A 24,048-nucleotide genomic window follows, 5' to 3' on the forward strand; every position below is an offset into this window, starting at 1 on the left:
CCTAGCTATTGTAATTAGTGTTGCTATGAACATTGGGGTACATGTGTCTTTTTCAATTTTTATTTCCTCAGAGTATATGCTTAGTAGTGGGATTGATGTGTCAAATGGTATTCTTATTCCTAGTTTTTTAAGGAATCTCTATACTGTCTTACACAGGGGCTGTATCAATTTACATTCCCACCAACAGTGTTAGAGGGTTCCCATTTCTCCACACCCTCTCCAGCATTTACTGTTTGTAGATGTTTTGATGATGGCCATTCTGCTCATTATGAGATCATATTTCACTGTAGTTGTAATTTGTATTTCTCTAATAATGAATGATATTGAGCCTCTTGATGAGGGTGAAAGAGGAGAGTGAAAAAGCTGGCTTGAAATGAAAACAACTTAAGTCATTCAAAAAACTTAGACTATGGGGCCCAGTCCTGTCCCTTCATGGCAAATAGAGGGGGGAAAAGTGGAAGCACTGACAGATTTTATATTTTGGGGCTCCAAGATCGCTGTTGATGGTGACTGCAGCCATGAAATTAAAAGACACTTGCTCCTTGAAAAGAAAACTATGGCAACCCTAGACAGTGTATTAAAAATCAGGGACATCACTTTGCTGACAAAGGTCCATATAGTCAAGGCTGTGGTTTTTCCAGTAGTCATGTACAGATGTGAAAGCTGGACCATAAGGAAGACTGAGCACTGAAGAACTGATCTGAATTGTGTGCTGAAGAACATTCTTGAGAGTCTGTTGGACTACAAGGAGAGCAAACCAGTCAATCTTAAGGGAAACGAACCCTGAATGTTCATTGGAAGGGCTGATGCTGACACTGAAGCTCCAATAGTTTGGCCACCTGATGCAAAGAACTGACTCATTGGAAAAGACCCTGATGCTGGGAGAGATTGAAGACAGGAGGAGAAGTGGAAGACAGAGGATGAGATGGTTGGATGGCATCACCAAGTTAATGGACATGAATTTAAGCAAGCTCTGGGAAACAGCAAAGGACAGGGGAGGCTGGCCAGTTGCAGTCTGTGGGGTCGCAGAGTCAGACACGACTAAATGACTGAACAACAATGACAAAAGCTGAATATATAAACTACAGGCCCTTCTGCTCAATGCTAGCCAGTTTCATGGCTTGCTACATGTGACTGTCACATGGTATTCCCGGCACTGTTTAGAATCAGTTCAGTTCAGTTCAGTTGCTCAGTCATGTCTGACTCTTTGCGACCTTGTGAACTGCAGCACGCCAGGCCACCATGTCTATCACCAACTCCCGGAGTTTACTCAAACTCATGCCTATTGAGTCGGTGATGGCATCCAACCATCTCATCATCTGTTGCCCCCTGCTCCCTCCCTCAGTCTTTCCCAGTATCAAGGCTTTTTCAAATGAGTCATTTCGTTGCATCAGGTGGCTAAAGTATTGGAGTTCCAGCTTCAGCATCAGTCCTTCCAATGAACATCCAGGACTGATCTCCTTTAGGATGGACTGGTTGGATCTCCTTGCAGGCCAGGGGACTCTCAAGCGTCTTCTCCAACACCACAGTTCAAAAGCATGAATTCTTTGCGTTCAGCTTTCTTTATAGTCCAACTCTCACATCCATACATGACTACTGGAAAAACCATAGCCTTGACTAGATGGACCTTTGTTGACAAAGTAATGTCTCTGCTTTTTAATATGCTGTCTAGGTTGGTCATAACTTTCCTGCCAAGGAGTAAGCATCTTTTAATTTCATGGCTGCAGTCACCATCTGCAGTGATTTTGTAGCCCAAAAAATTAAAGTCAGCCACTGTTTCCACTGTTTCCCCATCTATTTGCCAAGAAGTGATGGGACCGGATGCCATGATCTTAGTTTTCTGAATGTTGAGCTTTAAGCCAACTTTTTTTTTTTTAGAATAGTAATGTCTAAACAGAACCCCTATCCCTTGACTTGACAGCTGTTAAACTGAATCGTTCTCTTTTATGTATCTTCAAAAATTGGTTTATTTCATGAGAAAGCCCTAGAAATAGAAAATGCATCACATCTCAGGAAGTAATATGCTTTGCTCCAGCAACTTAACTTGCTATACACTTTGTGCTAGGCAGCTGTCCTAATGTCACTAATATCCAGTATAATATGTTTTGTAAGGATGATCAAGCCAGATGTTTATATTCTCAATTATTAGTCATGTTCAGACTGAATGGTTACGAGTTGAGAATATAAAAAATCTATGTTAGAAACTGAACTGGTGCAATGTCCTTCGAGAGTCAGACATAAATTTAAAAAACACCTTTGGCTTGTCCAAATCAGCAGTAATCAAAATTAAGTAGTTCAGTAGTTGTCTCAAAAGTTGTCTCATTGTTACCAATCAATAACCTTTAAGCAGAATTTATCGTCCTTTTTGACAATTTCATTTCAAAAGGCAAAAATCACTTATAGAATAGGAACTAAACTATCTGAGGCAGAAAAGAGGAAAGGAATAAAGTTTGGGAATAAGAAAGACATACAAAAGACTTGTATCAAAAGTGAAGGGAAGTAAAGTGAAGTGACAGTCACTCAGTCGTGTCTGACTCTTTGCGACCCCATGGACTATACAGTCCATGGAATTCTCCAGGCCAGAATACTGGAGTGGGTAGCCTTTTCCTTCTCCAGGGGATTCTTCCCAACCTAGGGATTGAACCCAGGTCTCCTGCATTGCAGGTGGATTCTTTACAGCTGAGGCACAAGGGAAGCCCATATCAAAAGCAAAGAGTTGTCTAAAATATGCGGTACTAGAAGATGATAAAAAAGAATACTGTTTGCTTAAGAAACACTTTATGTTACTTGCATTATTAATTTACTTCAGAAGCTCATAAACTGCAATTTCTTTATCCCTCTTTCACTCTTGAAAGCTTTCAGTTCAGTTCAGTTCAGTCGCTCAGTCATGTTTGACTCTTTGCGACCCCATGAATTGCAGCACGCCAGACCTCCTTGTCCATCACCAACTCTCGGAGTTTACCCAAATTCATGTCCATTGAGTCAGCAATGCCATCTGGCCATCTCATCCTCTGATCTCCCCTTCTCCTCCTGCCCTCAATCCCTCCCAGCATCAGGGTCCTTTCCAATGAGTCAACTCTTCGCATGAGGTGGCCAAAGTACTGGAGTTTCAGCTTCAGCATCAGTCCTTCCAGTGAACATCCAGGACTGATCTCCTCTAGGATGGAATGGTTGGATCTCCTTGCAGTCCAAGGGACTCTCAAGAGTCTTCTCCAACACCACAGTTCAAAAGCATCAATTCTTTGGCACTCAGCTTTCTTCACCGTCCAACTCTCACATCCATACATGACCACTGGAAAAACCATAGCCTTGACTAGACAGACCTTTGTTGGCAAAGTAATGTCTCTGCTTTTAAATATGCTATCCAAGTTGGTCATAACTTTCCTTCCAAGGAGGAAGTGTCTTTTAATTTCATGGCTGCAGTCACCATCTGCAGTGATTTTGGAGCCCAAAAAAATAAAGTCAGCCACTGTTCCCCATCTATTTCCCATGAAGTGATGGGACCAGATGCCATGATCTTAGTTTTCTGAATGTTGAGCTTGAAGCCAACTTTTTCACTCTCCTCTTTCACTTTCATCAAGAGGCTTTTTAGTTCCTCTTCACTTTCTGCCATAAGGGTGGTGTCATCTGCATATTTGAGGTTATTGATATTTCTCCTGGCAATCTTGATTCCAGCCTGTCCTTTTCTAGCCCAGCATTTCTCATGATGTATTCTGCATATAAGTTAAATAAGCAGGGTGACAATATACAGCCTTGACATACTCCTTTTCCTATTTGGAACCAGTCTGTTGTTCCATGTCCAGTTCTAACTGTTGCTTCCTGACCTGCATACAGGTTTCTCAAGAGACAGGTCAGGTGGTGTGGTATTCCCATCTCTTGAAGAATTTTCCACAGTTTATTGTGATCCACACAGCCAAAGGCTTTGGCATAGTCAATAAAGCAGAAATAGATGTTTTTCTGGAATGCTCTTGCTTTTTCGATGATCCAGCAGATGTTGGCAATTTGATCTCTGGTTCCTCTGCCTTTTCTAAAACCAGCTTGAACATCTGGAAGTTCACGGTTCACGTATTACTGAAGCCTGGCTTCAGTATGAATTTTGAGCATTACTTTACTATCGTGTGAGATGAGTGCAATTGTGTGGTTTAGGAAGTGCTAATGAAGTTCATTTAGGGTAGAAATATGTTGTTTCTTACACAGTAAAATGCATAATCTAAAACATCTTTTAATAAATAGATGAATGTAAAGATTACTTATTTCTCTATAGGAAATAATGGAAGATTGATGCTTAAAAAGTTACACTAGATTAAGAAATTTTACATTCAGCAGCCTTAATGTACATAATAATAGATTTATAAAGTGTAAACTGTGATATTTTTTAAATTAAAATATTTAAAATATTCAGAGAATTTTAATATTAATTATTATATTTTATATTGATATGAAGTTACCATCTAAAGCAAGAGGTTAAATGTTTAATATTTGAAAATCTGTGATATATTTCCTCTACTGATTTATAATTCTTCAATGTCTGTGGTATGCTTTTTTTTTCCATTAATTTATTTTAATTGGAGGATAATTGCTTTCAATATTGTGATTTTTTTTCCATACATCGACATGAGTCAGCCACAGGTATACATATGTCTCCCCACCCTGCACCCCCCAGCCACCTCCCTCCCCGCCCCATCCCTCTGGGTTGTCCCAGAGCACTAGCTTTGGGTGCCTTGCTTCATGCATGGAACTTGCACTGATCATCTGTTCTTCATATGGTAATGTACATGTTTCAGTGCTAATCTCTCAAATCATCCCATCCTCGCCTTCTCCCACAGAATCCAAAAGTCTGTCCTTTACATCTGTGTCTCCTTTGCTGTCCTGCATGTAGGACCACTGTATATGGTATGCTTTTCTTACGGCTGTTTTCGTTTTTACTTCCAACTGCAATATTTTTCATCTATAGTGTTTGTGTGTCTAAATGTTCCTCATTTTCAAACACGTCTGTCACATCCTTTTCTTTACTGTGTTTGTGTTTGAGTTCCCTGGGAAGCCAACACTAAGATAAACTCAAAGGGAGAGAGGTAAACCTGTTAAAGGTAAACAGGGAGTAGACAGAACTGGCAGAGTTTTGGCAAACCCAATAAGGAGCTCCAAGCAAAACTTGCCCACTGGAGAGGTCCCCGTAGGGCAAAAATGGCCAGAATTTAGTACCTGCCTTAGTGCTCAGTCATTGCCTGGACGCTGCCGAGCAGAGCATTACCTGATCAAAGGCACTCAGCTGACTGCTTGGCTCAACTGTCAGATCCAGAGGTTTTCAGCTGAATGGCCAGCTCTTTCTTCAAGGCAGGCCTAAGCTACATACCTCACCCTCTGCCGCATTTGCTTAAGTATGCAAAATTCTCTGAGTACTTGATAATAAATGCTGGTAACACATGGCATCCAGCATTTATTCACATTTCTTGAATAACCTACCTATAAACAATATAGAAATTAAAACTTAATTCAAATAATTAGGCACTGATATCAATCAGTAATCATTGATTATTGACATTATTTATTTGAGTAAGTAGAAAGCAAATTTGTTCAGCAAAACATTGTGTTATATAATAAGTACCATTTATTGAGTGCTATGAGTGTGAATATATTATGCATTTGATCTATCATTGTTTCTAGAACTCTGAATGAGAGGTATCAGTATTTTATGTATTAACCAGGAAAGGAGGGCTCAGATTTAGTGACTTGCCCAAGAGCTCACAGCTAATAATTGGTAGAACAATCATCCCCTAGTTCTATCTGATTTCAAAGCTACTGAATGTTTCACTAAGTCACAGTGAAAGTGTATTAGTCATGCAGTCTAATAAAGAATGTATTATTTATGATAATTAAAAAAGTGTAGTGTTCTCAAAGAACATATCAGTGTTGAACAGTAATTGGCCAAATAAGCATAATTGTTGGGTAATCCAAGTACAGGCTTATTTGTATGAAGAAAAGCCAGCTGATATGAAATTTATGTTCTCATCCTTTCTGTAAAAGGTCAAATAGTAAACACTTTTGGCTTTGTAGATCATATGGTCTCTATGATAGTTACTAAATGCTTTCATTGTAGGGTAAGAGCAGATCAGATAGTTTGTCAATGACTTAGTGTTTCTGTGTTTAGATAACACTTTATTTACAAAAAGAGATAGCATCAGGTGGCTCTAGTGTACTGACCACTGTTGTAATAGAAGATACAAAATATAAACATAGAAATAGAGTTTTGTAGACTGTGAGGAGACAAAAATACAATTCTTTCAAAAATCAATAATTTAGAAAGTATGTAATTACTGAGGATACAGTGAGCAAGGCATGAGGACAATACCGTGGATTAATTAATAATCACTTCCAATGATAAATGCAGAGTGAGTCGTTGATAAGGGGGAAGGAAGCGTGAAATCATCAGGAGTTCTGAAAGCCAGACAGAGTGTAAACATATTCTGTTTTGAAAGTCAATTTGCATTAGCAAATTAAGCACTGAATTAAGAGACATGGATTGTAGTACAAATCTATTAGCAACTGGTTGTGTGATTTTAAGCAGAGCACTTTTTGACTTATAAAATAAATGTGTTAGACTGCATTCTCAACCATTTCTTTTGACCCAGTGCATGTGAAAAATACAGTGCCCACCTCTCATTAACAGGGGTTTACTCAGTTAAAGGGTGTTAGGAAAGCAGGTAAGAGTCTCAGCCTCCTGAGTTGGCACTGTCCTTCTAAAAAATCCTTTTAAGTAATTAGACACTATGCTTTTTCTTGTAGGAACAAGCTTATGATTTAAAAGTGCATTATGGTGTTATTTGCTTAGTTATTTGCAAACTTATTAGCACAAGTTTGTTTCTTGTGCCAGTCCCTCAGCTCCAGAGAAGCAAGAGCCTGATATATTTCCTGTATTTTTGTATCTGCACCTCCTAGTTCAGTAACTGGCTATAATAGGCCTTTAACAAGCAGACATTGGCTCGATGGATAGATGCATGGATGGATGTATGAATGGACGGATGGACTGACCACTGGGTGAATCTCATTGAAAAATTATTGGAATAGGTGTTCTGTAAAGTATCCACAGGCTCCAAACATTCTTTGAGGTTATTCATTTTATTTATAAAGCTTCTCTGTCTTTAATTCAGACTTGTTGATATTTTCCTCTGCATCCTGCCAAGTACAATGTCAGTAAGGACCAGTTTTTTCCACTTGCTCCAGAAATCACCCTCACATGAAATCCAGTAAATGCCTTTTTTTTGCCAAACAGGCAATATTTTCCTACAGAACCAGACCATCTGGTTCTAAGGTAGTTTAAAAATCCACTTCTCCTGTTTGAAAAAAAAAGGTTGAATATGAACTTCTCATACTTACTCAAAATCTGAAAAATAGGAACAAAGTCATTTCAATTTTGTTAAAATCTTGCCTCATCAAGATACAAAAGAAATCATACAATTGTATTTCCTTAATAAGCACTTGGATAATTAAATGTTTAACTCACACTGGACAGCATTTAAGCTGCATCTCTGCGAACATTTTCTCGTGCTGCAATCATGGGACAGCTGGATGTCCTTGAGTCTAGCAGCATCACCAGAACGCCTGGAAAAGTGTGAAGAGATTTTGTGGAAAGCACAGAGGTTAGGAACAGCAAAAGGAAGTGCTCTAAAGCATCCTCAAGTGCTTCTGCTGGAGAGAAAAGACCCCACAGAGCCTAGCTGGTACACGTTTTATTCTGTGTAGCTCTCATGGGAGGCATTGAAACCATATACTCTTTCCTAATTAAAAGTGAGATGAAAGGAATGGATTCCATAAGTCGTTGAGGTAAGGAACAGGATTTTCATTCTCTTTCTTCCATTATTGTAAGGCTTTCTTTTTACATGCCATAGACTGAAATATAGAACAAACTGGAAAACAGTTCTATGGATTTTCCGTTTCACTAACTCTGGCAAGGAAGTGACCTGGGCCTTTGGGAATTTTTTTTTTTTTAAATAAAGCATTCAGATTAAACAATGGCTCAGGAGAGGTGTATATGTATATGATAATATTTCCCGACAAATAGTTAAACATAATCACTTAAATGATCCTCCAATATAGCACTGGCTCATGCTTTTAAAGTTTCTCAGACTTTCTGATAGTTATAAAATTAATATTTCTTATTCTCTCAGCAAGACTCAAGACTAAAGCCCAAGATATTATTTATGTAATCATTATTGTCCCTTTATGTAAGATTTTAGATATTGTATTTAGATAATGTATTCAATTATTTGTATAATATTAAACATGATTATTCAGAGAAGGCAATGGCGGCCCACTCCAGTACTCTTGCCTGGAAAATCCCATGGACGGAGGAGCCTGGTGGGCTGCAGTCCATGGGGTCACTAAGAGTTGGACACGACTGAGTGACTTCCCTTTCACTTTTCACTTTCATGCATTGAAGAAGGAAATGGCAACCCACTCCAGTGTTCTTGCCTGGAGAATCCCAGGGACGGGGGAGCCTGGTGGGCTGCCGTCTATGGGGTTGCACAGAGTCGGACACGACTGAAGCGACTTAGCAGCAGCAAACATGATTATTTCAATCAATAACCATTTATTAAACACATACTACTTTCCAGGCATTATATACAAGGTGCCGCAGGAAAACAGTATTGGATATGTTTGTCCTCAGGTTATTCACAGCCTATTCAAGTTAATCGCAGGTGACAGGCGTGTGATTCATTGAAGTGCAGAATACTAAGTAAGATGATAGAAGTGAAGGCTGAGTGCTCTGGCAAAGCAAGAGGCCCACCAAATGATGTCAAGCTTACTCTTGAAAGAGCCATACCAGTTTTCTAGAAAGGGAGCCAAACAGAATGTAATGTAATGCATAATAAGGGACCCATATTAGGAGGAATCTTGAAATGACTTATAGTTGGATTTGGGTTTATCTCAAATGCAGTGGGAAGCCTCTGAAAAACATGAACAAAAGAGAGATAAAATTAGGCATACATTCCAGGAAAATGTAGAAGGCAACATTGCAGAAAGACCTTGTAGAAGATAGATAAAAGAGAGGCAGACTAACTAGAAGCAGGGAAACAGGGAAGGAGACTTTTGGAATAAAATAAGCTCTAACATAAAAGTGTTCCTCTTTAGGTGCAAGGCTGGAAGACAGGATGATACAGTGGCTAAAAGCTAGGACTTTCACCAGCAGACTTGGTATCTGTGTGAAGAACACTTAATATCTGTGTGAAGTTTAGATGGTCAAAATTTACACTGAACATTCTCATCTAGTAACAACGAAAATAAACCCAACAAGTTCTCTGAGTTTAAGACTTGGTATGACAGGAGCGTAAGCTAGCTACCCCTGCCATCTCTAAGAGGCCTCCTTCTTTCTCTCCTGTTGGTTTGCTGTTTGCATCTATCTCATTCTTCTTTCTCTCTCAGTCAATCTCTCTGATTCCTCAATGTCTTCTTCCTCACAGTGTGTGCTGCCCTAGGGACATCATGACCCTGTAGGCCTTTTACTACCTAAAAGAAAAGAAAGTGAAGTTGCTCAGTCATGTGTGACTCTTTGTCACCCCATGGACTGTAGCCCACCAGGCTCCTCTGTCCATGGGATTCTCCAGCCAAGAGTACTGGAGTGGGTTGCCATTTCCTTCTCCAGGGGATCTTCCCAACCCAGGGATCGAATTCCAGTCTCCCACACTACAGGCAAACGCTTTCTTGTCTGAGCCACCAGGGGAGCCCTACTTTCTGCTGAGCGGTAAGGTTTCTCAGTACGCCCTGGGTCATTTTGACAGAATAAAGGCGTGGCTGGCTATGCTCCTGTCTCCTCATTTGCCTAAGTCATATTTCCATAACTCTCCAGAGTTTTAACTGGCCCTAGAATTGGAGTGGTAAAATAGAGGGAGGCTATGGAGGAACAATAAGACCCACCTTAGAGCTTGTGGAAAAGACAGTTGACTTCACAAGGGGTGATGGAAAAGCATACCAAGTACCTGGATCAAGGATGGCCTGCAAGGGGAAAACTCAAGGAAGAATTATGAAATCAGAGCAGCTACATGTAATGATCCGATAGAGAGAAAAAGACTATGAACAGGGAGGTTTCAGATGTGAGCCAGTAACTGGTGTGTTGTCTATCAAGATAGAGAAAACAAGAAGAAAGGTCTTTTGAGGAGTTCAAATTTGAACATGTAGGTCAACTTTGTAGAAAATCTGAGTGGTTAACTACATATATTTTTAGCTTTCAAGACATATTTGGACTAGAGAGAGTCATTAATGACCACTATCTTCTTTGGATTCTTGGGTTCTTTTACTTTAGTCTGCCTTCTTTGTCTTCTGTACTTCCTTCCTATTTACCTATTCCTCTCTTTTCCCTTATGTGATCTCTTTGGGGGTCATGTGTTTCTAGAAGGCCAGTCCTAATTATTTGTCATTCTCTCTCTGTATTCCATTGCATTATCTCATGAACCATAAATTAAGAAATGTCATATTCATGCTTGTGACTGAAAATCTATTACTTTCAAACACATATCCAATTGCCTACTTGACTTCTTCATTTAAATGTCTAAATGATCTCTCTAACTTTTGACTTGAACCTCCAACAGCCCATCCACCCCAGTCATCTTTGTCTGTTTATGCAGCACTATTATTCTCTCATTTACAAAGTCAGAGCTTCAGGATTTTTCTCTCTGCAGTCTTTTCTTTATTCCACACAGCTAACCCATCAGCAATGCCTATGAATTCTATCTCTGGAATATATCATGATTCCTTTCCATCTCTACTGATGCAATCTTAATCCATACTACTGATAAAAATATTTTTAACTGAATTATTCAGTGGCTTCCTATTTCATATAGAAATGTTCTAGCTATTTAACAAGATTTTTCTCTTTCAGGCTATCTTCAGTGGGTTGGCTCTTATCAGTTATACAAGTCACAATTCACCTGTCACCCAAATAAAGAGATCTTTCTTATCTCCAGTGAAAATAAGCCCCAGTCCATCCCAGCATTGTGATATTATTGGTTTTCTTTTGTATTTTATAACGCTTTTCTTTTTGGAATTATCTTTATTCTTTTGCTTACTTATGGTCAATTTTCTTCATACCCATTCACTGTGATCTAATCTCCATGAGTGGAGATGTTGTTTTTCTTGTTCACTCCCACAGTATCACTGAAAATCTATATGATGGGCTTGGATCTTAGCTTGGGTGCACTGGTAAGCCATCAAAGTGATTAAGTTAACAAAGGGGTAAGATCTGTTTCCTCTTCTTAAAAGATAAGTTTGGTCTTTTGTTGAAAGTGGATCTTAGAAGAATGAAAATGAGCTCTATCAAGGATCTGGTGCCAGAATCAATGAGTTGAGTCATTCATCAACAAGTTAGTACACATACCAGGTATTCCAAAGATCACCTTTTGAAAATAGGAAATGGGTCACACCACTTTGTTAATTTAATCTCTTTGATGGCTTGTTAGTGCACTCAGACTGAGATCCAAGCACATCTTATAGGTTTTAGTGCTACTCTCTTCTTGATTATTACACCCTGTGGATCTTCTTTCAGTTTTTGTTTTTTTTTTTTGTTTGTTTTGCTTTGTTTTGTTTTTATCATATATAACTCTTTTTCTTGGAATGCTCTTCTCAGTATTCTTTGCATAGGTATCATCTTCTCTTTCTTTAAAGTTTGGCAAGTGTTACTTCTTTAGAGATGCTTTCCTAATCTCCTTACTTGAAGTAAGTTCCCTCTATGTTTTCTGTTTCTCAGCCCCTGATGTGTTTCCTTCATAGCATTTATTAGTTTTTCAAGTACTGCAACTACATATTTGTGTTCTTAATTTTCATCTGTCAAATTCACTTGAATGTAGGATGATAATAGTCTGTCTTGTTCTCCTTAGTTTCCTTAATTTCTAACAAGATACTTGGGACACTGAAGGTACTCAGAAAAAGCTGTTTTGATTTAAAATGATAGCAAATGGTAGCTCTTGGTAAATAAGATAAGTCTGTTTACAAACTAGAGACTCTACAAACTAGAGACTAGCCTGGAGATATGCTTTTTAGGATGTTTTAGTCCAGTGCTGGTTTTGATTTTTTTTTTTTTTAAGATTCCCTTAAGTATAACATGAATGCTAGTTTATTATAGTTCTCATCTAGAATAGTATTGAAATATTTAACAACAAGGAAGGCCTTTCATCTATTGGAAAGGACCCAACATACTTTGTCAGATATTAAGATATTATTTTACTTCGCCAGATATTAACCTCAAGAGAAGTTAGTGAGTCAAGAAGCTGCTTGATTATGGAAAGATCCAGAGGACCAGGGGAAAAGGACTTGGGCAGAGGAGCGTGGACCACCTTTAAGGCAGTAGATGTCTGCTGACTTTGTGGATCTGTCTCAGAATATTTGTGTACCACTGTCGCTCCGCTTCTGTCCTCTCTAGCCTGGCCCTTGAGTTTGTGACACCACTCTGCCCCTCCCCTGTGTGAAATAAGAAGAGAAGGTGCAGAGAACAGAAGCATAGGGCGTGCCAACCTTCAAGGACTGAATAAAGTAAATGACCAGAGAGGGAGCAGGTAGAGAAGAAAGAGAAACAGCAACAGCAAAACGGTTTTCCAGTAGCTCAGGGGGGAATGTTCTTTAAGTGGCCAACCCTGTCAATAGATAGGGGTGGAAAACTGTAGGAATTGGTAACTTCATGACAAAAAGTATCAGTAGCAATACGTATTTGGAGAAGGCAATGGCACCCCACTCCAGTGTTCTTGCCTGGAGAATCCCAAGGACGGGGGAGCCTGGTGGGCTGCCGTCTATGGGGTCGCACAGAGTCAGACACGACTGAAGCGATTTAGCAGCAGCAGCAGCAGCAATACATATTAAATCAACTTTTAGTGGAAAGAGAAATTGTTGCAGACTACTTAAGTGCATACCAAGGAGGAGAGTGTTTACACAGTCCGCCAAGAGTGGAGGGCATGAGGAAGTGCATTGTCTGTAGATAATTTCGAAACAGCCATAAAGCTGACTACAATTCATCTTTTTTTAGTATTGCCATACTCTGACAATTCTGAGCAAGATGAGGATTAAATTTTTTCTCCCTTCAGTCACCACTCTTAAAGAGAAGGATAGTGTAACAGCTAAAAGAGGGCATCGGGTCAAAGGAGGATGACTTTATAGGACTAGAGAGACTTGTGAATGTTTGTATAATAAAAGGAAAGGACCAGCCTAGAGGAAGTGTTTTAACAGAGTAGAGGCTGTAATCAGTACGGCGATCCGAGGCCATATAGAATGCCCAAGACACAGGAATGATTTTAGCCTTGAATGAAAAAATAAGGCTAGAGGAAAACATTCTTGACCTTTAATTCAAACTGTTCCCATATGCCAAATTGTAGATCTTTTTTATTTCTTAAATTAATTCACAAATTCCGATTGCATTATTTAATAGTTTTTCATTATGTCCACTTTTGAAAATAGCATTGATGTTTCAGAAATGGCATCAGTATTCCAGATGTGACTGCTGCTAAGTTATTTCATGGCTTTCATGTAAAAGAATTTTAAATGCATTGTGTTAGTAGATATATTATAATTTCTGACATTAAATTAGTATATTCTGCATTTGCACTTATTTCATACAGGTAACAAATATTGGGTGTTCAAGGACACGACTCTTCAACCTGGTTACCCTCATGACTTGATTACTCTTGGAAGCGGAATTCCCCCTCATGGTATTGATTCAGCCATTTGGTGGGAGGACGTTGGGAAAACCTATTTCTTCAAGGGGGACAGGTCAGTACACACTTCACATGAGGAAAACAGTTAACTGATGTTTAGAGAAGTCAATATTTCTAGTCTATAGCAGGAATGTACATTTGATGAAAGAATCTGTGTGGATGTAAACACAAGAATTAATAGAATTGAAAATCTCTTAAACATATTTTAAAATAATACTGAAGATAAATCTTCCTTTAATATTCCCAAATAATATGGTTTTATGATGAATGTATATATGTAGTATATATTTTTTCTCTTCTCCATAATCAGAATATGCCTATAAAGCTGTATAGGCAGTACATATTTATCCTTAGAATTCATTTTCTGTAATTTTACTTAATTTACTTAAAAGTGCTTTTTAGCACAGGTCTTTTTTTGCTTTTATATTGAAAGTTAAATTTTTATACTTTGCACACAGTTAATTCTGAACATCTTCAAATAACTTCAGTTTTGTCATGAGTTCCATTTCTTAAGACACTGTTATTTAGGTACCAGCAGATAGGTGCTATGAAATAACCAAACTATCCCTGGACTAAATACTTCTAGTTTGAAGTATAATGTCTCTTGTTATTTTCTGTCACATCTTTTACTGTTGTAACGTTACTAACAGGGTTTGTAAAACTTCAAGTGAATTGTTAGTCTCATGATGTACAGTAGCCACTTGGCATGCTAGTTTTACCCCTGCCCACTTGTTGACAGATATTACATATAAAATCAAAGTTGAAGGCTAAAATTTTATTATTTTAAATTAGCAATAGGTTAAAAATAAAGATGAAAAATCAAGTTTTAGTTGCACTATTACTAGTTGTATCAAAGTGTGACATTCATAAGTAAACTTCATTGGTAGGTAGAACGTAAGTATGTCATTTTACAAGTAGTTAAAGCACCACAACTCACAAACACACATTGAAAACAACAGGTTCTAATGACCAACTAGTTAGTATTGAATTTGCCTTATAATCTTAACATAATGTAACCCTATAAAATGTCTCCAACTACTTGAGAAAAGTAAAGATATAAACCTTGTTTATTTTGCACTTTGTAATATTTGATAGCAAGTGGTTTGAAACGTTGAGCTTTATCTGTGAACAAAAAGATTCTATCGTTTGCATTCATGGATAAAAATGTATAGTTTTACATTTATTTGTTATGAACTTTTTATGCATTAAATTTGCATATATTTCTATAGCAAAATATTCATAGATTTTAATTCACTATCGAGAAGCTAAAGTTTTGCTAGATGTTTCTTACTAAATCACAGGTTCATCAAAAAAACTCTATCATAGCAGAAGATATTACTTATCACAAAAAGTTATGACTTTCAGCGAGATAGAAATGTGGTTAGAGTGTGAAAAGAGAAGAATGAAGAAATTGACTGCCATAGCATGGTGACTGCTAATGGAAATAAGTCAGTGGACTTACAGCAAACTGTAAATTAATGACCCGCACGGCTGTTAGAGAGTAATTCTTCAGCTGCTTTTAATTGCTTGAATGTACTCTTTTAGGACTATGCTCAAAAGCGAATGGTGTTGGTTTCCACCCCCCACCCCCAGAAAGGGGTAGAAACAAAAGGTTGAAAAGAGACCCTGGAGAAGTTAACTTCTCCAGGACAGAACATGAAAGCTTAGCTTTCATATTACAGTTTTAATGAGCATTTCAGAGATGACAATTAAAGCTGTGGTTTTACTATCAGTTAGCCTTACTTATAAAAATGTTTCCATTCTAAAAACTTAGTACTTCTTCAAAAAGTTGTTTAGAAGTTAAATGTTGGCTGTCTCAAGTCAGTGAAATCAATGAATGTTAGACACCAAATTTATAATAAAGATTATAGTAAATTAGAAAAGGAGTTTTAGTTAATTTATGTCCTACTTGACAAGGTGCATGCAGAATATATAAAACATATAGAAATACTTTGATTTTAAGTTCTGCCTAAGTAACTGCTTTTATAGATTTTGAAAATATTTAAAGCAAGATCCCAATTAATTTTCATGTGTGTGATTTTATATGAGTTCATTTGTCATAGATGTTTTATAAGAAGACTACTTCATATTTGTATATTTAATTCCAAAGTCACAACATTTATTAATATATTCTTTCTAGATTATAAGTAGATGGAAAAGACATTAAACTAACTCAAATGTAAAAAACAATCCAGTTGTCACTTTTATATGAAAATTTAGTGTATTTCTTCATTATAGACATTATTTATTTACAATACTTATTACTTTTAACATTTTATGTATTTCCCATGTATATTTTGAGAGAAAATGTATTGAAACTTCATTTATCCTTACTTATTTCTTCCTCTTATTTTATTGACATTTTCCTGTTTAAAATATGTATTAGCAGACTTCTATTTCTCTAAGTATAAGATCAGAAAATAATTTTAGAGCTTACCTAGTCTAGGTGTAAAAACCTCATCACTTTACTCCTTTAGTCGTGTCCGGCTCTGTGCGGCCCCGTGGACTATACAGTCCATGGAATCCTCCAGGCCAGAATACTGGAGTGGGGAGCCTTTCCCTTCTCCAGGGGATCTTCCCAACCCAGGGATTGAACCCCGGTCTCCCACATTGCAAGTGGATTCTTTAGCAGCTGAGCACCTGGGAAGCCCCAGTTGATTTAAAGGGTCAGGAAAATACTGTACTAGGTACAGGAGTAATATATAAGGCAGTAGGGACTGATGGATACTGCAGTGAGCTGCAAACCACACATATCTAGAAGAGCATTCAAAATCAGAAAAGATTCTGTAATCTGCTAGACAAACAAAGCACACCTTTAAATTAGCTTTGGTCTAAGCACTGCCATATGTCGGCCCTGTATCTAATTCACTTCCTACCAAAGTCTAGACAGACTCAGTTACATCCCACGGGCATGAATCCTCTGTACCTGACCACCCGTGGTGACAGAGTAAATATGAGACAGCCCATTCCATTCTCAATAGCTCTAATTCCTGCTTTCTTAAGATTTCTTACTTGTCTTGGCACATCCCTCACTCATTTATTTAACACATATTTTGAGCACATACTATTGACATGTGCTGGGTAATAAAGAGGTAGCAGGAAAGAAGATGACAAGGCTTCGGCCCCTATTGTCTTTAGACTCTATTAGGGATATTGTTATAAAGAGAGAAGAAAAAAATGACCGTGATATTTTAACATTGAGAAATGCTCCAAAGAAATAAAATCAGGTGCTGGTGTGGTTTCATGGGTTTCATGTGAGTTTCATGGGTGGTAAAGAGTGATGGGGAGATGAGTGTGTAAGTCAAGAAAGGCCTAAATTGTGAAGGATTGCATTGATGCAGGGACTCAAGAGGGGAGAAATTTCAGTCACATGAAATTATTCAGGCCAGTGTAGTGTAGGCACATGAAATAGCAGTGCAAAAGCAATAATGTTCAAATCAGAAAAAAGCATTGTTGCGAAAGCATAGTGGGTCAGTGGTTGACGAGGTCCCATAGGTGGGTAAGGACCAGATTATGAGGCGTGTTAAGTACAACAGAAAGGCGTTGGAGGGTTTTCAGCAGGAAAGTACATGTTGTGATGTGTATTCAACATCATCATTAGGACTTCTGTATGACTAATGGGCTTCAAATGTGGAAGCAAGGAAGTTCTTGGTAGGCTGTTGAAGGAGTACAGGTTGGCACGATGGTAGCAGGGTGCATGGAGCAAAGAGTAGAGCATATGTTTTCTATGTACTCATAGCAAGTTGTTCTTAAGGCTTGGATTTTAGAGGTGAGAAGAACACGTCAACATCTAGATTTATCACTGGAATTGAATAGATTGTGCCATTTCTGAAGATGGAACATATAAGGGAAGGGATATTGGGGAAAGGGGGTCAAGAGTTTGAAATGCTCGCTTTTGGTAAGTAGATACCTGTTTACACACAATTGGAGAAATCAAGGAAGTAGTTGGATATCTGAGTTCCCAAGGAAAGATGGGGTGGAGGCACAGATCTGAGAGTAATTGACATATAAATTGCATTGCATGTAGGGGCCCACATGAAATCTCCTAAGTGCAGAAGTGTAGGTGAAATGATGGTTCCTTAAACAGATCTGTAAATTCAGATTAAAAAGTCCAGTTTCACTGTTTCACATACAGCATGGAGCTCAGTTCTCCAGACTCCTACTTGCCCTTTTCTTAATATACTATACATTGATACTTGGATACATTTTGATCTTCATAACATTTAGCTCTAAAATCCTGTCATCCTAAGTCATCTCATAGCATCTTCTCACAAATATATCCAAGACTCTATTACTATACTTTATTCTAGGATGAACCATTGAGGATTTTAAGACATGTTCAAACAAAGAAGACAAAACTTAGATCTATTTTGGTTTATTATCATTACCACCAGTAATCAAAGAAAACACACCTATTTCTTGTAGCTTAAGTTATGTGTTTATGAAGTGATTCCTTTTTGTGTTTTTAAAATTATCCAGCACAGTAAAAATTGCTATTTTGATTATTTTCCATTTTTAATAATGCTTCTGAAGAAAGAAGTTTTGTATGATTATTTGGGCGTGAAAAAAAGTGGCCCTTGGTTTTTTGATAACAGAGGGAAAGACGTCCTGGCTCTGACGTTAAAAAAAAAAAAATGAGACAAAGTGGATAAAGAAATAACCAGGTCATGTGAAATCAACCTTTTTGTTCAGTTTGAGTTCAGTATCCAGAAACATTAAAGTATATCATTTCAGAATATTCTGTACTATTTATTTGTTCACACAGAGGAATTTAAGAAATTACTGTATCTTCTTACATGGACAACTGTTTTCTCTTATGATTATGACTCATAATCAGTCTGAAAATGATGAATAAATCCCATTTCTATTCACAATTTATTTTAGAAGATTGATTTACAATGTGTTTCTCAAAGAACCAGCAATTTAAAGTCATAATTCTACTGCAAAGATTGTAGATGTGTTAGAAGAAAAAGCTATAATATTTATTTACAATAGCTTTCCAAAACTTTTCCATTATAATGTCTAAGTTTTAAACCCCTCCAATATATTTACATAATGTTCCATCTGAATACATTAATATTCTTCTCAATGAACCTGTAAGTTTATTTTTCAGGAGAAAAAAAATCAGCAGATTGAACTTTTTTGTTCATGTTGAAATATGTTACATATGTTGGAAATTCAAATGCAAATCTCATAAGCCTCAGCTTTTTTACAAAGTAGCTGAATGTAATGTCTTTATATAATAATATAATGGACTGAGTAATATTATGGTTGAATATAATTAGATGAATTTAATCACATTTAAGTTTACTGAGTATGTATCAAAGCTGACAGAGCAGATAACCTGAGGGTCCAAGCCACCTATGAGTTTTTCAAAAACTGTGAAATGAAATTATAGTTTTGCATTATCAGCTAGCAAAAAGAGGGGGAAATTGCTTTTATCCTAACAAATTCATATCAGGATTATGTTCCTATGAAGGAGTACAATGAAATCCACATCCCATTAGTATTTTCTTAAACTATGATCCCTGTAAATTTTATGTGCCTTGCATATCAGTGATCAAAAAATGGTAGGTAAATATATCTGTGAGTGAATAGAGTGAGGGATAAAGAAAAATTATATGGACACAATGAACATTATGAATTTCAATGAGGGCCCTAAGAGGGTCAGATGGCATGGAGATTAATGTAAGAACGCTATGTCAAGGGAAACGCTAGTAGTAATGTGGTAGAAAATTGTACTAAGCTATGAGTCAAAAAGCATCTGAGTTTCAACTCTGTAACATTCAAGAAAAGCAAATATGATTAAGACATTACCTTTGAATAATATGATACCCAAGACTTTATTATTGACTGAATTGAGTGACCATATATACTAAATCTATGGTTAGGACATCAGCATAAGCACATTTTAATCTGTAATAGAAAACATTGGTGATGGATTTTGGTGAAATAAGATTAAAATTATGTATATCTACAAAATGCTACATGAAGAATAGGCCCTGTAAATGAACATTGTTGTAACTAAACCTTGGAGAATAAACATGGTTTCTGAGTATGTAGGAATCTTCCTTAAATCATGTATGGAATGTGGTCCCATTGTCACTAGGATGTAAAATTACTCCTTGGTTAGGAAAATTTTAAAATTTGCTTTAAGTTATGGTTTATGCTAACTAAAAATTTCACTTATTGTAAGTTACATCATTATTTAATCTATCATTGAGGAAAAAACTGCCAAGTATACTTTGACGTAGCATTGAGATGTGAAACATAACACAGATGCAAAGTGTGGAAATATATGTATCTTAGAATCCGTGAAATAAGGTATTTGATGATTTCTCTGCAAAAACTTTTCTTTATGGTCAACTCAGGAACTAGTTAGTATATATGACTATTGTAAATATCATTGAAATATTTACTTGAGAGAAAAGATCTGGAGATTTTGAGTGCAATCTCAACCTCCTTAAACATGCTATATTCATCACAGTGTGTTCTGTGATGAAATATTCAAAAATAACTTAAATCTGCCGTTTCCATGGAAAAAAATGTGAATGAAAATGCAGTTTAGTTTTGGTAGAACTTCACACTCCCCAATTGTCTTCTTCAACAAGATAGGCCCAGCTACCATGAATGATTTCAGCTCAGTGTTTCTCCCCGAAGTCTTTCCTGACCTCTCTATCAGATCTGCCCTCATCTTCTATGTGATAAGAATCTATGACAAACACCTGCACCATGTGTTTCCCTTTTTGGATAAAATCTGCCTTGTGGCTTATTTATGGGGATACATCCTGAAACAATCTATTTCTACTTTCTCTGTGAACACTGAAGCTGGAGGTAGCACTAATATTCTGCATGTTACTTATCTAAGGTATCTAGGAATCTGTAGCAAAACATTCTTTACAAGAGCCCACAGTCCTATAGATAAAGGATTCCCCATAGACCTGAAACAGGAGCATGTCCAGAAAAGACTGGATATTTTTTTCTTTTTCTGGTTTGAACCAAGTACCCAATCTCAATATAAATGCAAATCTTTTGGTGTAACGCTCCCTTTAGCATGTACTACGACATGTCTAGTGATGGCAGCAGAGGGAGAAAATGTTATCAAACATATTTGGTATGTGTAGAGGAAAGAGTAGAAACTTTTGAAATCAAACGGAATGAGTTTTAAGTCTACATATCATTCATTGTCCTCCAAGAATTCTCCTCTCAAATGGGGTCAATGACAACTCTTTCCTGAGTTTATTGTGATTAAATAATTTAATGCACAGAGCATTTTATGCCTGCTCTAAAATAGGCAATATCACTGTGAACTCCCAATGGTTTCACTCCAGTTTTGTCAATCCTTTTGAATATTATAGATACAACATATTTGAGTCTTAGAGCATATATAAAAAAAGGAGTAATCCAAAGTAGAGATGTTCACAGTTTGTTCCTTAGATATCCAGCAGGTCTGTGAAAGTGGCTCAGTGACCCCCCTGTGAAGGGATGAGAGTCTGCGGGTTCTGACACTTGGCAGCTTTGCTTTTATCTGCTTATCTTTCTACACACCAAGGGCTCTAGTCGAGACTTGCCCTAAAGTCTATATTCATATACCCTCTGCCTCATCAACAACTCTGCTTTGCTAAGAGGCATCTGACTTTAGCACACCTAAAACCAAACTCATGATTCCTCAAACCACCCTCACTTACCTTTCCACACTTCCTTATCTCACTGAATTGTTGCTCTGGATGTTCAGGCCCCAAATTCTGGAGTCATGCTCAACTTTGTCGCCTCACATCCTGCATTCATTGCATTCGTAAGCGCTCGGGGCTGCTCCTTCCAAGCAGTCTCCCAGCCCCGTGAATTACTGTCAGCTCTGCGCACGCACTGTGGCTCAAGGATTACTGAGACGGCGTCACACCTGGCCTCCGTGCTGCTGCTTCACCCCTTCACTCTGCTTCACTTGCAGCTGCAGTGTGTTCCCCTCGGAAACAAGCCCTATCTTAAAGCTCCTCTGCTCACCATCTACATTGGCTTCGCATCTCTCTTAGAGGAAGACCACAGGTTTTGCCAGAGCGTCAGGGTCCGTCTAATCAGAGGCGCCTGTTCCCACTCTGAGCTCGTCCCCCCTTGTTAAGCCGATCCCAGTCACCCCAGGCTCGCTGGACGCTCAGGCCCTCCAGGCTTGTGCCTGCCATGGAAACTTCTGGTAACGACTCACCCTGTCCGGAATGGTGTACTCTCCCAAACCACACATGTTGCTTCTTACATCTTTCTGCTGTCCGCTCAAAATATCAGCTTATCAAGGAGGACCTCTCAATCTAGTGATTTTAAATGACTGGTACATATTCCTAGATAACTTGTTCTGCTTTATGTTCTTAAATAGATCTTCCCAGCTCTTATGATACTATGCATTTATTGATAAATTTTCTTTTTCCTGTAATCCCTACATATCCTAAAATACGAAAGAACTGAGGCATGTCTGTTGTGTTAAGGTTGTGTCTCTAGCACCTACAATAATACTAGAAACGTAGTCGGTGTTCAATAAATATTTGTTAAATAAATGAGTGGGTAAAGGAATCAAAACTATGCTTATTTCAAAAGAAGTATTCTGCTGCCTTAGTTTTAAAAATCATGGAAATCTCTGATTTCTACATTGGTTGGTGATGCCCTTTTGAATTGTAATGATGCTTAGCTAGTGTTAAAATTAATTTTAGCAGACCATAAATATACAATAACATACCCGTTTTTAACATACTCAGAAAAGGAAACAATAATTTGTGTCCACTGTCTTTGCATGACTTGAATCAATTCTGTAACTCTCTAACAGGGATACAAGTAGTATACAGAAAGGATTTAATGGATGTTATTATGTGTATACATAATCGTCTTTCCTATGCATCTGTTGTTGTTGTTTATTTATCCTTTTTAGGTATTGGAGATATAGTGAAGAAATGAAGACCATGGATCCTGGCTATCCCAAACCAATCACAGTCTGGAAAGGTATCCCTGAATCTCCTCAGGGAGCCTTTGTTCACAAAGAAAATGGTATGCAACACATGCATTATGTATTTCATGAGTTTGCTGAGTAAATGAATAATTTATCCTACTCGTTCACTGTGTTAAAAGATTAGAAAGTGCCATACGAGGGCTATATCACATTTATATAAACTTCACTTCCTAACTTTGTATTTAATATAATGCTCAAGATGTTCTTTAGCTTCAACCTATTTTAGTTTATTAAAAAGAGTATTTTAAAAAACTGAAGTGTTAATACCTTTGAAGTAACCTCACCTATTTTCTACTAAAATTCACGTAAAGATAGTAATAACAGACATATGTGGGACAGGAAGTGATCACAAGAAATGTTTTAAATGTGGGCAGAGTCACAAAGACACCTAGTAATACAGCATGTTGAGGGTTATAATTTTTCATGTATACCTTTAGCTAATTGATACTCCTGTATCTGTTGGTCGAGTTTGAACGTTTCTCTCCTCATTCAGAGATTAGTATGAATGAACCATGATAATTATTCAAAATAAGACTATTCATAATATTCCAGGAAAAGGAAAGTGACATCAAACTGAAATATAGAGGGAAAAAAAAAAACATATCTTCTCAAATGGTTTATAATAGGAACAAGAAAAAAATACATTATGGGGGTACTAAATAGCATGAAAAGTCTATAACCTATATGTAACGATAACCAAATAAACATCACTTGCAAGAGCAAAATTAAATGCATCTGGGGGAGGAGAAACCAGAAAAATTTAAGGAAGAAACTGCTGCTGCTGCTAAGTCACTTCAGTCGTGTCCGACTCCGTGTGATCCTGTAGATGGCAGCCCACCAGGCTCCCCCATCCCTGGGATTCTCCAGGCAAGGAAGAAACAGAGGGGTATAAAAAAAATCAACGCCATCCGCTGAAAACAATGACTGACCATCAACAAATTGCCAGAGTATAAATTAGCTTTATGCTGAATGTACATTGCAGGACCTGAGACCCAGGATGATGCCAGTCAGAACAGTCAGACACAAACTGTGTTTGATCATCGCTATATGCAATCTATACTACATTCTGTGTGATGATGTCCCACACGTAAAACACTAGGCAGAGGCTCAGTCAGAAAGAACCCTGAAGCCTGACCATATAGCACTGACTGGAATTGCAGTGCGTCGTGTACTCTACTGGTTCAGAGAATCAAAGGACCAAGTTAAATACAGCCTGCATGTGACAAAAGCAAAAGCCCACAGGAGGACAGACTGAGCTGAAACATGTCTGTTTAAGATAAAAAGGAAACCATTAAGAAAATAATGGAAGTCACATAAAGGAAGTCACATAAAGGAATAAAGTCACATAAAGAAAATAAAGGAAGTCAC

General features: G+C 37.6%; 1 protein-coding gene across 1 annotated transcript in view; it reads left to right on the plus strand.

The window, feature by feature from the left end:
- Positions 1-24,048, plus strand: part of MMP16 (matrix metallopeptidase 16) — a 379,265-nt gene that overhangs the window by 347,170 nt on the left and 8,047 nt on the right. The window contains exons 8-9 of the mRNA XM_043483344.1: positions 13,596-13,746; positions 22,603-22,718. Coding sequence (XP_043339279.1) covers positions 13,596-13,746; positions 22,603-22,718 — 267 coding nt within the window. The remainder of the gene's footprint in view (positions 1-13,595; positions 13,747-22,602; positions 22,719-24,048) is intronic.

The sequence above is a fragment of the Cervus canadensis genome, chromosome 12 (assembly GCF_019320065.1).
Source record: "Cervus canadensis isolate Bull #8, Minnesota chromosome 12, ASM1932006v1, whole genome shotgun sequence".
Classification (NCBI taxonomy): domain Eukaryota; kingdom Metazoa; phylum Chordata; class Mammalia; order Artiodactyla; family Cervidae; genus Cervus; species Cervus canadensis.